The sequence below is a fragment of the Sparus aurata genome, chromosome 2 (genome assembly GCF_900880675.1).
Source record: "Sparus aurata chromosome 2, fSpaAur1.1, whole genome shotgun sequence".
Taxonomy (NCBI): Eukaryota; Metazoa; Chordata; class Actinopteri; order Spariformes; family Sparidae; genus Sparus; species Sparus aurata.
In genome coordinates this window covers 17831950-17848671 of record NC_044188.1, presented here as the reverse complement: position 1 = coordinate 17848671, position 16722 = coordinate 17831950, and the positions used below count along the sequence as shown (strand labels likewise).

General features: G+C 42.4%; 1 protein-coding gene across 2 annotated transcripts in view; it reads right to left on the bottom strand.

Moving 5' to 3' along the window:
* The window catches only part of LOC115565979 (cGMP-inhibited 3',5'-cyclic phosphodiesterase A-like), a 65259-nt gene extending 49376 nt beyond the window's left edge, over positions 1-15883 (bottom strand). Inside the window, exon 1 of one of the 2 annotated variants that reach the window (XM_030391710.1) lies at positions 14637-15883. In XM_030391710.1, coding sequence (XP_030247570.1) covers positions 14637-15644 — 1008 coding nt within the window. In that variant the 5' untranslated portion in view covers positions 15645-15883. The remainder of the gene's footprint in view (positions 1-14636) is intronic. The other variant, XM_030391701.1, reaches the window with a different exon arrangement.
* Between the last annotated feature and the right edge of the window lie 839 nt (positions 15884-16722).

Below are 16722 nucleotides of genomic sequence, written 5' to 3'. Positions count from 1 at the left end.
CCATGGCCTGAGGCAAAATGCCCCAGGAGGAAATATTAATGCTGCAGTCCAGTCATTTTCATGTCTCTCAGTTTTTCTATTTCATTAAGAGTCACTTAAGCCTTTCCTCAGATTACATGCTGCAACTTGAGACTATGAAATAATGCACCAAAGTTCTATATTTCATGCACCCTTTCAATACCCTTCGAAGCTCGAGGCAAGTTCATACTCATATGAGTAATCCTGTCACTATGCCAAGGCATACCGTGTTAGATAATTTGATGAAACCTTGTTTGGTTGAGTTCTCTCTGATTCTTCTCTTCATCAGATTCTGGTGTGCATCTGCTTATCTGATAGCTACTGAGAGTTGCTCTGATTTTCAGAATAGAAAACCTGCACTGATCGCGTCTCCCTGATCATCATGCTTTTTTTTTTTTAATCACTGCGATGTTACCACAGTAAGTTGCTGTTTCACACTAATCACCATTTTGTTTACATCTGCTTCCCTTTGAGATTACATGACATCACATCACTGAGCTAATTTCATTACATCACAAAATTGCATCATATTGGTAATTAATGATGCATGTGATAAGATAAACTCAACCACAGTGAAGGTCTTCCAGTAAAAGGGACAAAATGCTAAAAAAAAAAATAAAAAATAAAAATAATAATGATAAAATATATATATATATATACACACACATATATTACTGCAATGTAACTACATTACTTGTCAGAAAATAGGGCACATATCATACTGAAGTCACCTCGTACTCTCTTATCTATCATTTATCGATCCACTTCCTTGTCATCTTTATAATAACTTCAGACCAAGTTTCAGAGGAGCAGGTACGTCTCTCTCTCTCAAAGGTGCAGCATTTAAAGATGCAGCTTGTGCATTTTCATGTCCAGATGAGACCCTGAGTGGACTCACTGTCTCTCAGCACAGACAACCTCTGGCAATTAGCTGCTGTATGTACGTCATCAGTGTGTGTCTGCAGCGTGAGTGTGTGCATGTGTGTGTTTGTGTGACTGCGATGTGTATGTGTGCATTATGAGGGATAATGGAAGGGAAAAACACTCCCAGATGCATGTGATGCAATTATACCCTTGATTATCTGATTGGGTAATCTACAAGCAGGCTGGAGGCGTCCAAGACAAACACGCTGTTGGCAGACTGTTGACCGAGCATAAACCACAAGGAAGTGCGCACACACACACACACACACACACACACACACACACCTGTATTTAAGCAAGCATACATAGATATAGTGATCGCAGTGATTTGTATGTGTGTCTATGTATGTTTTATTGCAGTGTAGTTTATTGCAGTGTTGTAGTGTTTTTGTGGAGAGACAGACGTCACTCGACAGGGTCAGTGATCTAACCCACAGTGACACTTCAGTTCAGTCTGAATAGATGTCTTGCTTTACGAGGACACGACACATCTGGGAGCTTCACCAAGGCCAGGCTTGTGTGTGTGTGTGTGTGTGTGTGTGTGTGTGTGTGCGCGCGCGTGCATGTGTGTGTGTGTGTGTGTACAGTTTGTGTCCGCACGTGTCTTCATGCAATGTTTGTTGTACACACTTCATTGGCTGCTCAGAATACGCATCGAGTAGGGGCTTCTGAAGAAAAGAGTATCCGCTTAGCTTGCCGATACAAGTGTTTAAGTGCAGAATAAACTATTCATGACTAATACAAGATAGAGAAGTGCGTGTTGACAAGAAATCAAATCAAGTTCCTGTAAGTCGTGATGAAATCTCTTGTATATACATATGAGAAATATCTGCTCTTTATGAAAAAAACCTGTGACGCTTTTTCGTTTCTGTCCCTGTAGGTTCTTGTGCATGTAAAAGGTTAGAAAAGTCAAGAAAAAGTAGATCTCTACACTAACAGAAGCTCCCCTCTCCCACAGAAAATACTGCTCCTGAAATGCGTCGTCAGTGGTGCTTGCTCAGGCGTGTGGGAGCTGACTAATCAGAGGAGACTGGGTATCCAGGAGGGGGTTCTTAAGAGTCTTAAAAAGACAGGAGCTAAAACAGAGCGATTCAGACCGAGGGGGAATACAGCGCTGTTAGGCTGATGTCTTTTTTGAGCACAAATACATGGAAAACCTATTCTAGTAATAACCTGATAATGAACATTGTATGTCTCCTTTGATATAAAACATATTGATGAGTGCAGCTTTAAATAATGACAGCTAGCATTATATGGGCTCTTAATATTTCAGGGACTTTTTTACAGCCACCAAGACTCTAAAGAACTAACTAACTCTAACCTCTTGATATTTCTGAGTCCAGTCTCAGGTTTGTACTGCTCTTTATGTCATTCTGGTTTCAGTCTTACAGGTTGTCTGACAGGTTTCAAGTTCAGTGAAGCGCTGACTTAAATGTGCAATATTAACAATTCTACATAATATCTTCTTAAAATGAATAGATCATTATTACAACAGAAATCTGTCATTTTTTTTCAAGATAACAGTGCAATGTGGTTGTCTGTTGATATAACTTCCCTGGAAACATCAACGTAATTGAACATCTGAGAGAGGAAGGAAGTCAGCCAATGCAACTTAACATAACACCAAAGACATTTCCCTGTTTGTGGGGCAGATTAAGGAATTCTGATTCTGATTCCGACTCCGAATACAATTTTAATACTTTGCGTCGTAGTCGGCAAAACAAGGTCATAGCTGTGAAACAACTCACACAGATGAGTAAATGCCATTTGAACCGATACCGGTCCAAGAACCTCAAATTTTTACTCCGTGCACTTATTCAATCCGACTACCTGGAAGAAAATGTAGAAACTGATGAAATGTAAGCACACTACTGGAATACAGAAAAAATTTATATTCATATATATATTATGTGTGACCTGGTGTTTGTTTAGACTTGTTGCCCCGACTGACAGTTACTTTTTCCCTCTTTCTCTCCATAACATTACTCTAAAAAGGTGCTCTCTCAGCAAACAAAACTTGGCACTGAAAGTTTTAACATGAATTGGAAGTGATGAACGGTATGCAACCCTACCATTGTATTTAAATTTTAAACTTTTAAATACGGTATAAAATTCTTGCCTCTTAGCCCCTTACTGATTCTCTGGTCCCCAAACTGCACACAGAGTAAAGGAATAGGTTGAAAACTGGGAATCCCAAATAACATTGTTAATTTCAAGCTGACAAATGTAGTTACAACCAGTGTTGGGAGTAACGGCGTTTAAGTGTAACGGCGTTACTAACGGCGTTATTTTTTCAGTAATGGAGTAATCTAATGAATTACTTTTCCCATCATTACAACGCCGTTACCGTTACCGACTATAAAATGTGGCGCGTTGCAAATTGAAGTTTCTCATTGAAGCTGTTGTCATCCGACTCGGCTCTCAGCCACCGGAGCAGCAGGGCTGCTTTATTTTTCTTCGGTGAGGCAGGAGGGAGGGGCGAGACAACTGCAGAGGTGATGATTGGCTCTCTAAGGTAGAGTGAGAGTTCGTAAGCCAATCAGAGGCTGTGTTCGGTTTACACACAAACCACACAGCCTCTCACACACAAACTAGCAGAGGTGAGCTGCAGAAATGGCGAGTCCAGAGGGAAAGTTTACATTTTTAAAGTGGAAGTACAGACACTACTTAAACCTCCTTTGTCCACGTCCGTTTTAAGCAACTCTAATCTAATGAAGCATCTCTCAACGGCACGCGCTTCTACAACACTAGTAGCCAAAAACTCCGTTGTTGAGACTGTTGATGATGACAGCAGGCCAGGTGTGGCTAACGTGAGCTCCGCTAACACAGAAGGACACGGAGCCGTCCGAGTAGCTAAAGCGGGATGTTTCTGCTCCAGCTTCACTAAAACTTGTGACACAGACTGAACTGAATGCAGTGATAGGCAGGTATGTTGTTGAGAACATGCTCCCGTTATCAACAGCTGACCCAGACTCATTGGCTAAATACCAGGGAGAGCAGGTGCCGGTCCGCCATGCAGAAAGACATTTTCTAAATACATAGATGTAGAGTACATTAAAATCAATGCTGAGCTCAAAAGGGGAAGAAAAGAAAGTAACGCAAGAGTTACTTTTCCTGGTAACTAATTACTTTTATATTGGAGTAATTCCGTTACTAACTCAGTTACTTTTTGGGAGAAGTAACTAGTAACTATAACTAATTACTATTTAAAAGTAACGTGACCAACACTGGTTACAACTAAAGCGCTCGTATAAAACAGTTGGAACAGAACTGTCTGCAGCTCTTCCCTGCGGACTGTGACTGTGTACATGAGTGAGAGTGTTTACTGAAAGCATACAGACATGCAGACTGACATATGGACAGATCTAGGTTCTGCTCAACCACCCCCGCCCCCCGCTCACCTCTCACCAAGCATATTTTGGAGCTAAAACACACCATTGAATCGAGTAACAAGGCAATCCTTGTCCAAGGCCACCAAACCTCATTTGGACAGCCAGCAGGGAAGCCACTATGTGTGTGTGTGTGTGTGTGTGTGTGTGTGAATGTATGAGCACGTGTGTACAGTAGTGGCCAGTCCAGGTTAAAATTATTTGCTGCTGCCTCTCAGAAGCAAGCTGTGGAGGCCACTCTCTCTCTCTCGCTCTCTCTCTCTCACACACACACATATTTTTCGCCCATGCTTTCTTTCCCCGCCTCTCTCCTCTTCTCTGTGGGAGCATATGGCGTTGAGCCATATACACATTACGTGGAGACACACACACGCACACACACTCAATATCTGTCGCACAGACCCAATGCGATCGACACAAAGTCGTCTCCACAGCGAGTCCCCGTGAGAGCTCGGAGTGTTGGTGTGTTTAAAGCGGCAGTGAGGTTGAACACGGGGACCAGATAGTTGTCCTTTTTACCATCAACACTTCTGCTGTGCTTGGCAGCAGGCCTCCTCTCCCTCCCCTCTTTTCCTCACCCTCCCCAGCAAATCTTTCAACACTCTCACGTTCCACTCCCCTCCCTCCCTCCCTCGCTGCTCCTCTCTCACGCAGTGGCTCCTGCATTAGGTCCCCTCAAGCTAGTTTGTCCCCTCCTCCTCACTCTCTCTCTCTCTCTCTCTCTCACACACACACACACACATACACACACTCTCACACAGATCTGACGGCAGCTCGGGGCTGGATGCAGCCTGTGCTTATGCCAGTGTGTACTTTTTCTTTCAATCACGTCTTTTCTTAACCCATCTTTTCCTCCACTGTTCAGTTATCCGAGGCGTCTGTTTAGCTTTTTTTCTTTTGAATTAAATGATCCATTCAAGAAACCGTCAGCAGCCTCCCTATCACAGGCCTGGCTGTTAAATTCACACATTTTTATCATCTCTCTTTTTTTTTTGCTTTGCCCTTATTTCTGTAGATCTCAGGCTTGTTTTCTCATGTTCTATAGCAATGAACAATGAAAAGAGCTCGAGCTTCTCCCACAATAGACTTTGCATTCATCTGTCTCTTTTAATTGATAAATTAACATCTGTAATTGATGTACCTGTATTTTGAGTGACAGGATCATCCTCTTATCTGTTTCATACTTATTGAGAGACTGCCACTAAGAGGGGTTCATACATCAAACATCCATTCATCTATCAATCATTTAGATCGTTGGTTCTCAACCTTTTGGAACTTAAAGATGACTTCTGGTTGCTAAACATCAATCACTGGACCATCTTCCCTAATAAATTAGATAAAACTAAATGAGAAATAATAAACCACAGTCGACACACTGTGCTTTCTGTTGCTACATCCAAGGGAATGCTAGCTACAGTAGCTTAAAGTGGCAAAACACATTTGTCATGTGTCCTGATCCGCATGGTGATATTCAACCCAGTAGCCAGAATAAAATGCTGGCATTTAACTTTTCTATAAGCCAGTGATGCGTTTTTCATTTGTATGTGTCATTGACTAAGTGCCATATTGACATTTCTACAATATGTGTCACATCATGCTCACATGACATGTTTTATCAGTCAGCGAAGGAGTTGGTGGTGGAGTAGACGAGACGACTGCCAGGCCAGCAACTGCTGTTCAAGACTGCGTTTTTTACTTTTGTTAGTGTGAAACCACCTGACATTTGTGAGGAGGGACCAATGCATATAAACATTGGCCCAGTGGTGTGTACGGAAGTGTTACACCACTGGATATCTTAAAAGTGAGGACATGTGGAACCTAAGGTTGCAACGTAAAGAAATTAAAACTTTTAGTGGGTATACGTGCACATAAAATATGTTACTACAATGCAACGATCGATAAATTAAAACATCTTCTTCCCCGCTTCTCTCTGTGTTTGTCACAAACAAACACACAAAAGCAGAAGCACATGTGGTATCTGAGATGCGTAACAATATTCAGATGAAGTATGATAGGTGCAACTCTGCTGCTACTGTTTTTCTGCTCACCCACGGCTGGTAACAAACTCTCTACAGTTAATATTGTTTAGAAATACAGTGGGGTAAAGACACAACACAACCTTACAAATAAAATCCCTTTATCATCCATTTATATGGTCTAACAATGGGAGATGATGGCTGCAACAGCGCACTCATGCGAGATACTGCTACTGGTGTATCAGCATGAACAGAAAATGGCAATGATATTAAACCCCACGTCACTGGAAATTTTTTCAAGACACGATAATACCTCTAAGGGTCGGTTCATAGATGCACTTACAATACCTCCATGAGTGGTGAGGCTCAGACGAAGCCTTGTTAGTATCTGGGACATCCTTGCTGTTTTGAAGCATCTGTTTAGAGGGGACATGTGAACCCAATATGAATGTAATAACATGAAATTAGATTACATGATTAAAAACCATATGTACTGCAACACAAAATATCCGAGAGACCGATGTCCATTGTCCGTAAACAAACCAACAACTAGCATTTGTGTCCATAAACTGTCTTAGTTGCCTAATCTTAAAGCACACCTTAACCATGTTCTATCTGCCCTAATCACAGTGTTAATCTAACCATAACCCTATCATAGTTTCAATGCACAGAAAAAAAAACAGAGGAGTCATACTGCAGAATCGTCAAATATCAGTGAGTGAAAAGGGTTGTCAAATCCTCACTGGGTTATGAATTCATGAGAGGTGAAAAAAAAAAAATATATATATATATATATAAAATAAACAATCTTCTTCGCCATGATTCCAATGAAGGTTTAATATGCCTCCATGCCACACAAAGTCAGATTAGCTCCGGCAACCGGAACAGCTTTTGTGTCTCCCTGGAAAAGTATTTGCGTCAATGGGAGAATGTGGGTCTTCCCTCAAATAGATCTCTGAGCACATGTCTCTGCTTCAAAATCTCCCTCCCTCCCTCCCTCTCATTTCCTCTCCTCTCCCATGCAGATACTGTATATGAGGATGAGATGATGAGGATGTTATGCAACACAGTATAGCCTTCGTGGTCTGACCTCCATTTTGAAATGACTTTCAAAATTATAAGAACACTAATTTGTCTCGCCCTGCCGAGCTTTTGTACTCTGACATGTTTACAGTGTCACGCAACTCATCCTGACTTGTGAGAGGAAAAGAAAGCTGCACGACTAAACATTAAAAAACAAAACACTTGGAAATGCGCTGCTTTTTTTAGAACTTCTATTTATGGCTGTCGTTATCTTGTATAGACCGAGTGGTTTGCAATTGCATGTGACCCAAAAAACCACGAGGCAGAGGCCGTTACCCCCCGAAATCCCCATCCCATCGAGACCCTGGCTAAAACACAAACAACTTCTGTCAAAACACAGGGCCTCTGGGTGGAGTTAGCGCAGAAAGATCATCAATCCTCCAATATTATGACTCAACACTGCATCATGTTGATAGTGTAGAAAACCTCTCATTAGCTTCACAGAAGCTCATCTGTTCTTCAACACCAAAACAAAAAACCCCTTCACCGTAAAGAGAAAAGAAGAAAAAAAACAGGGCTAAAGCCACGGAGCTGATGCTATTTTCCAGCTTTCAGTTGAGCAGAGTGCCTGTCTTGCCTCTGGCTTGGCAGGCTGCACCAGCCTGCTTCATAAATACTGCACAAGTAACGCTTGATGAAAACCCCCGCTTCTCTCAGGTACAACTGCACTCTGGAGAGCTTTATTATCTACAGTATGGATAAACTGTACCTGCAAACTGTGTGTGTGTTTGTGCCAGAGAGAGACTGTAGACCAACTGATTCCCCTTTTTTTTAAATGTCTTTAAATGTCTGCTCTGTAAAACCTGAAGTGAAATGAGCCACAGCAGGTTTACAAAATGGGCTGATGAGACCTCACAAAAAAAAAGTTCGACAACATGCAATAGTAGCAAGATGCATCAGGAGATGTGCAAAGTGTTCCTAAAATATTAAACGATGACAGCAGCGGCTCTTACTGTCTATGTGAGAAACCTTTTTGTGTGCTTTGAAGCTGCAGGATATGGTAAAATTGTTTCACGAATAGTGTTAATGATCATCACGATTTCCACTTTCACTGAAACAGAACTGTCAAAATAACGATAATGTGACATATGTTGGTGTCGGTACCAAACAAACGTTTTTTTACATTTAGAGAAAAAGATGTTTGATTTATCATGAAGTTGAAGCTTCTGTGATTTGAATATTGAAACTTGAACATGTTGTGATTTTGATTATATGTCTTTGATTGAATTTGCAGCCCTGATCAGTAGGTTACTTTAAAGCGAGCAGTATGTGTTTGACACTGATGAATCATCATTTAACAGCATTCTCACTGACAGCTATAAAGGGTGACCAGCAGGGTTGGAATTCCGTCATTTTAAGGGCAAGGCCATTTGATTTTCACTTTTCTTTTTTTTTAGGGGCACCAAGGCCACATGACAGGGCACAAAGGCCACTGAGTAAAATTCGATGATTTACCTTTCAGATTGATACCATAACATCCTAATTTATAATAAGACATGAACTATGTATTAAAAATGTTTTAAATACCAATATCAAGTTAATGTTACATTAGAAATTCCCAAAAATTATGGCAAAGCACATTTTTCCAAACAAACAGTTGTAGAATAACCAGCAGGAGACCACCGATGCATGGAGTGATTTTGGTGACACTACACTGAAAAATAGTTAAGTTATTGAATATTTTTTGTAGTGGTGTTGCACTTTGTAGATGGTCCCTGCGCCCTCTTCTCACAGACGGCTGACCATAGAGACATATGTTAATGTCCAGCCCGCTTGTTTTGATGAAAATACAGCTGTAGCTTGTTGTCTACCTTACTATGGTAGGAAAGAGTTGTCGTTTGTGTTTTAACAATGTTTCGCTTATGAGTTATTGATCCGGGAAGATCAAATCTGTTTGCAACTTTACCAAACTAAATCCTACCACATAAGTCAGTTATGTATCATATCAAAACCGTCTGAGCTCGCTTGCTGTGCTGTAAGTGTTTTTGTTCCATTTTGAGTTGCTGCTGCAGTTTGAGAGGCTTTCACGTGAGATCATCGATGTGATGATGAGACTCCACCTGCACGAAACCGCAAACTCACTGAAGTTACTGTAAGTGACTACTGTGCACTCGGGTGGCTGTAATTCAAAGCAAGCCCACTACGCTGCACTGGCGCTTTTTACATAGAACTTGGACAGGGCCAGGGGCACAGAGGCCACTTTTTTCACGGGGCATCAAGGCCAAAGTGCAGGGTAAAGGCGGCCATCCTGAAAAATTACTCCTAAAGGACAAGTGGTTGTCCCGAATACAGATCCTGTCCTAACTGTCCTGAAAATTTGACTAAACCAGAGTTTTGCTCCTCACAACAGACATCATCAAAACTGTCTGTTTCACCCTTCATTGTCAACTTCATTGCTGACAGTGTGCCCCCCTCCTCTTCTCGTCTGGTCACCCTCGTGTTGCATAACTTCAATTAATACACCAAGTAAAGACCAATACTTGAATTATAGCATATTAAGCAAATTGCAATGTAAATATAGATGTATCACTCCATTATGTAAGCTTTTGAGGACAGTATAAATGTATACACACTTTAAATAATTGTAAAGTTGGTGTTTATTAAAATTCATTTAATTTTCAAAATGTAATAGAATTTCCAAACATCATTTTATTGTTTTGTCACCGCCTGTTCTCAAACTGACATCCGTTCTGGTCCAGACACTGCTGACAACGCGAAATTCAAATAAAATAGATCATGTTCACTAAATAGCAAATATAAAATATTTCAGACAGCCTGGGCCACATAATATTTCTAGAATTGTCTGTTATAAATACTATAACTAATTTATGACCATTTTAAAATATCAACAGCAGACGGACCAACTGTTGAAGAAAGTCAAATCTGTAGGAAAATAAAAACCACAACAGAGCCAAGACAATAGGAAACAAGCATTGTTTTTGGATATCTGCACACTTTGTTGTGGATTATACTGATAACAGACTTCAGTTAACTCCTTATATTCATAAAAGTATATTTAAAATATTTTATCATATAATCATTTTGGCTAAGAAGCAGTCTGTTTGTTTGTGTGTGCCACGTCAACACCCCCACGTTCCTCTGACTGGGCCAACACTTTACAAAGCGAGGACAGGTCACAGGAGGACAAGCTGTCCTCAACACCTGGTCAATTGTGAGAGTTTTTTTTTTTTTTTTTTTTTTACTTTAAGTGTTACATTTTTAAAGTTTAATTTGTCACCAAGACATGACTGGGTAGCACAGGTAATGGAGCTGTTCTAACAGACCAACTCAGCGTTCCCTGGATACCAGTTAGCAACAAGAAACCAAGAGTCAGAGGGCTGATGTGGGATCAGCTCTAGCTTCCAAATGAGGGAGTGAAATTTTGGGGGGATGGGACAATGCAGGGGATTTCAGATCAAGGAACTCTGATGTGCTGTGGGGCGATGGGCTTCTTTTATAAAAGGTTCATTCAATGGCTGTTGTTATTATGATTTGTCCATTTTGCTTCAGTAAGGACAGTTGTTTTCTTTTTCTTGTGTATTTTATTATTCAAAAACACAAGAAGACCAGCTGGAATAAGAGCTGTAACAACACAGCTGATTAATGTGTGTTGGGGCAGGGAGACATCTAAAACATACTGAATTTGTCGATCAAAACAAAATTAGTTGCCAACTAATTTGATTATCAACTAATTGTTCTATTAATCTTTAAACAAAAACGTTCACATTTGCTGGTTCCAGCTTCTTTAATGTAAAGGTTTGCTGCTTTTCTTTGTAATTTATGATGATAAATAAAGGGTTTTTGACTGTTGGTTGGACAAAACCAGCAATCTGAACAAAAGTCTGATTTGTTCATGTTAAATATCAAACAACAAGGCTTTAACTCTGCTTTAAAGTAGCGATAAAGTCTAGTCAGAAGGCACCCACCTCTAAAAATGAGCAAACAGAGCCAGACATCATCCCACTCCGAGGTGTATGCACCCCAGAGCATTTACCCTGTCAACCACAATCACACCACAAATCAAAAGCAGACAACCAATGAGCCGTTTAATGACTGCTACCAAGCTTTCATTCTCCGTTACATTTTCACTCCCTCGCTAGTCTAAAGTCTACAAATGAGATCAGGACTAAGTTGCCAACACAGAAAAAAAGAGAGCAGCGTAATCAGCGAGGATTAAGCTAAGCCATACATGGGTGAGTGTGACACGAGCTCACCCACTCGGGATGATCACTGTGATTCCCCGCCATCTCTGTCTCCCGCGCTTGCTGTGTAGTCCCCCCAAATCTCTTGGTGTTTATTTCAGTTTGTCAGAGTGCAGGAAAAAAAACCCTCAGTGCAGGTATGAAAGGATGATCACTAGTTTCAGTGAGAGGTCAACACCCCAGCCAAAAACAGCGACAAATACGACCTGACATTATATTTTCATGGCCTGCAAAAGAGAGTGAGTGAGCAGGAGTGACTGCACACATATCATCAGAAATCATGGACCTCTCGCTCCGCCTGACAAATGATAAATGCTTTCCTTCCTGTTCTGATTTTATCTGTGCATTTAGTCTTAAGTTTCCTTACGTGTGTTTGCACTCTCAAATAGACTGGTGATATGTCTGACTGTTCACTGCACAGTTCTAATACAAAGCACAAAATGAAGATTTGATGTGTCGATGATGTTGCTGCAGGGCATGCCACGTCTCAAAAGCGCCCTAAATTGGGTCTCACTTTTTTTTTTTGTGAACACGCAACTTTCTGTCAAGTCATGGTGTGAGACTAAAATTCAAACTGACACCCAGAATGAGAAGTAGATGGAGACTCAGTATCGCTGCACCAAAAACAGAGGACCTTGGTAAATATAGATCTACAGTAGGAGATGTAGAATACTGAAAATTGTATACGCAAGGCTCCAGACCAATGTTTCACACTGGTTGGTTTAATTTCTCAACATATTATGTAAATGATTGTACAAAGGAATAAAATATTTGTTTTTCTTCGGTTAAGGCGCATGCAAGATGAAATTGCAATACCCTCGATTGTTCCAAAAAAAAATTCCGGACGCACGAGGGCGACCAACGAAAATCTTTAAGTCACCTTGACAGATTTTTCGGCACATGTGCGACCAAAGCCCTTATGCATCACAGTAACACTGGCTTTTGAGAAACAAAAGTCATATTATTTAACATAGGGCTTTGAATTTCTTCATTAAAGCACAGTTCCCTCCATTTAACCATTAAAAATCCCCAAATCATTGTATGTCAGCCTACAGCTAGAGTCAATCGCAGTCAGATGCGACGTACAGTACACATCTCGGCTCACTTCATAATAACCCTCATTAATGAATGGTACATTTATGGTTAATAAAACATTAGTCAATAGTTATTTGATGGTTGACCAACAATGAAATGCTTTAAAAAACATTAAATCACGGAACAGTTCACCCAGATAGGAAAATTCAGTCATTATCTACTCAGCCCCAGGCTGATGGAAAGTCAGGTGAAGTTTTGTATTCACAAACATTTCTGGAGCTTCACAACAAAACAGTGTTGTGGCATTCTCTTAAACAACTGAAGTAGATGGGAACAAAAAAATAAATAAAATGCCCCTACACAGCTCTCTCCAGAAGCCCCAAGCTGCAAAATTGATTTGATAGAGACGTAATTTATATTCATTGTAAAGCAGAAATCTTCATGGCAGCAGCTACACGTTAGCAGACACCCTGTCTGAGATGAGTACATGAGCTAGACAGCACATCAATGGTGTAAATAACATCTGTTCAAATCCATTTGGGATCTTGGGGCTTCAGGGGACTTGGGTTACGCTGAACTAGCTGTATGGAGACATTTTACTGGGTTTTTTTCAGCATTTTTTTTAACATTGTAAAACAAGTCCCATCTGATTCAGCTGTTTAGGAGAATACTGAAGTGCTGTTTTTGCTGTGAAGCTCCAGAAATATTTTGTGGACTATGAAACCTGACTTTCAATCAGCATGGAGGTGAGCAGATAATGACTGAATTTTTCATTTTTGGGTGAACTTATCTTTCAACCAATTGTAAACATGAGTTGCATCTTTTACCGGCCATCCAAGTCATGTTCATATATGACCTATGCGGTATTTATTCAACCATTTACAAACTTTTAGAATTGATATTGCAACTTTACAAAAACAAATATTTATTAAGAATTTAATTGTTTGATAACAGGCATACAAATACCATTGCCTAAAGTTGAATTAACCATAAACCTAACATTTATTAATGATGGTTAAATTATAATCAGTCGCTTACAACAATCCCAAACAGTGTCAGATTTACATTCCAAAAATAGAACATTTTCTATGAAAGAAATAAAACAGCCCAATTTACCAAAGGAGGGTTTCTGAAGCTGAAAGCTATTTTGGGATGGGAGCAGCTCAGGTTGGATGTGCTTCAAGCTGTTAGCTCAATGAACCAGCGTTCAGGCTCATTCATGGCTTTTTGGTCCCATCCAGCTGATGATCAAGGGTCACACTGTAAACACCTATCACTTAACTTAAAATAGTTGAGAGATAAGCTGAACAACGTGGATATTCAGGGTTTAATTCTAATCAACACATCAGAATAACAGTCCTCTCCTCTGCTGATGTCTCCGCTGCGATAACGCGACACAAGAGGAGGTTCTCCTGAGGATCACATTCACCTCCATCATGTTTAAAGTCTGCGAACACGTGCGCCACACACCACTGGCCGGCACCCACGATAAACAGAGGCTCTCAAAATATTTAGATGTGACCTCACACCTATGCGTGCACACACACACACACTGATACACGTTATGACTTGGAGTGCTAAAAGTGCACCATCCATTTGCTTATCAGCAGAACAGACAAAGCGCACACAGCACGGTGGTGATGATGATGAAGATGATGATGATGAGCAAATGAACAGCAGTGTCACGGTAAAGGTAAACAGCAGTGTTTTGCGCGGCGTAGAGGAGAGGTTGCGATTCAAAATGTCATGAAACACACACACACACACACGCACACAGCTGAAGAGCTGACGGATGACTGTGGAGCAAACACATGATTTGATCATAATAACAAAGCGTCTCATCACGAGCTGTGTTGTCCCGCTGCCATGAACGGGACGCGCGTAAAGCTGTCACACGGAACACACCAAAAAGCACTCCAGGTGTATGAGCTGAAGGTCATCAGCAAATAAATGAATGCATGAGTTATTAAATGTTGTGGTTCATGTGTCCAAAGTTGGACGTGTCCTACCTGGTCCCGCGGAATGCAGGGCAGCGAAGTCCTGCGATGAGACTTGCTGTTGCTCTGACTGTGAGCCATCATTTCCGAGGCCGCTATGGAGCTGGACCTCCGTCTCCTTTTGAAGACAGGGATGTCCTCCTCCTTCGCCCCGGTCACAGAGCCACAGCACCCCGTCCCGCTGGTCCCTGAGGCCGGCAGGAGCCGGTCAGCATACCTCGCAAGCAAAACCCCCAGCAGCCCCAGCAGGTAGGCCAGGTAGGGTCTGCAGCTGGCCCGGACTCCGCACAGAGAGACGAGAGAGACGGCCCTGATGACGCTAATAAAGACGAGGACGGACACTCCCTGACGCAGCCGGACGACTAGCAGAGCCCCGCTGCCCAGGCAGCCGAGGACTACCAGGGTTGCGGGGACGGAGAGCAGCTGCTCCTCGGCGCCGCGCAGGAGGGACTGCGCCGCGGCTTCGCCCAAGTGGCACAGCGCTAAGAGAAAGAGCGCGGTGCGGATGAGCAGCCCGCAGCGAATCAGATACAGCCCGACCCAGAAGAAGGCACATACGAGTGTGAAAACGGGAGAGACGCAATAACACGCGGAGAGAAGCAGCTCCACCGCGCAGTCCGCCGCGAAATGAAGACGAGAGTCGGAGCCGCTGCTATTTCCGCTGCTGCTGCTGCTGCAGCCTGCATCCCAGTCGACCAATCTGAGCAGCAGAGCGAGAATAACGGAGACGGAGGCAACGCAGACCGCAGACGACACTCCTCGGCGAGTCCATGTCACGGCGAGTCTGAGCCACGACTGGCTCCCCGCGTCCTGGTGCAGCGGGGTGACACACGTCTTCACGTAGCCGTTGCGCTCCAGCGCAGCCCGGGGATATTTTTCATGAGCGCTCCTTGATGAACTTCTGTCGCCGTCTGCCTCCAAGGCCATCTCCGTCAGTCCACGCGGGGATATAAAGGATTTCAGCCTCTGTGTGAGTGTCTGTCTGTGACTCCCATCATCATCATCATCATACTGGTGCATGTGTCCCGCGCGCGTGTGACACCTGAACACCTCTCCAAAAACAAAAGTTCAATAAGTGTGCGTGTCATTAAACAAAAGAAAAGAACAGAACAGAAAAGTGCCGGATGCGGGCTCACAGCGTGTCTTTGAGTGTGGTTCTTAACTTCCCCATCACATTGGGTCTTATATTGAGTTGCCCCCTGATAGTCAACCAGTGAACCAAAAACGCAACCCCTGGCGTTTCACACATCTAGGCCACTGCCTCCACTCGTCCACATAGTCTCTCTCTCTCTCTCTCTCTCTCTCTCCTCCTCTCCCCTCCTACTACACACTATCCCCTTCTCTGTGCCGCTCCGGTGATTCCTCCGTCACGTTTCGACTCTTTCCCCCCCTTGTTCCTGCTCCTTCTGCAGGCTCCCCACTCTCAACCTGGACGGGACTCAGCTCGCGGTGGATGGATGCCATGTTTACAGGAAGATTTCCTGGCTTGTTCTGGAAGATGGAGCGGCCGTTATGTAAAATTAACTCTGGTGTTCCTGTCATACATACTGGAGGTGCTCCACTGTGAGAATGTGACAGTGGAGTGAAAACACACAACTTTCAACTAACTGCATGCTGCAGTCATCTGCACCCAGTGGTCATTTCCACGGACGTGCTCTGAAAAAACAAGTAACAGACGCGACTTAACATGAAAAGCACAATCCTACAAGCAGCACTGAGCAGAATTTAGCTCGAGCAATGATAATCTTGCTACCCATGATTTATTTTTCTGGATTAAAAATCCTAAATCACATCATCCTCTGCCTCCTGTTGGCCAGACTGGCCGAGGACAAGTTACAAGCCTTCACCTGTTCGCCCTACATTTCATGAGAGGATTTAAAAGGATGCGCTGCAATCACACAAAGCTAGTCCAAGTCTGTCATCTCATCCTGTTGTATTACCAAAATCAAACATGGCTGTGCGAGAGGAAAAGCGGTGCTCTGTTGTCAGGCCTGCTGCGCGTGGCGTCTGAACTGAGCTGTTGGACTTTCAGTTTAAAAACAAAGGATCAAACTCGATAGAAAATGCCCCGAGATATCACCTTTTTTTAATACCACGC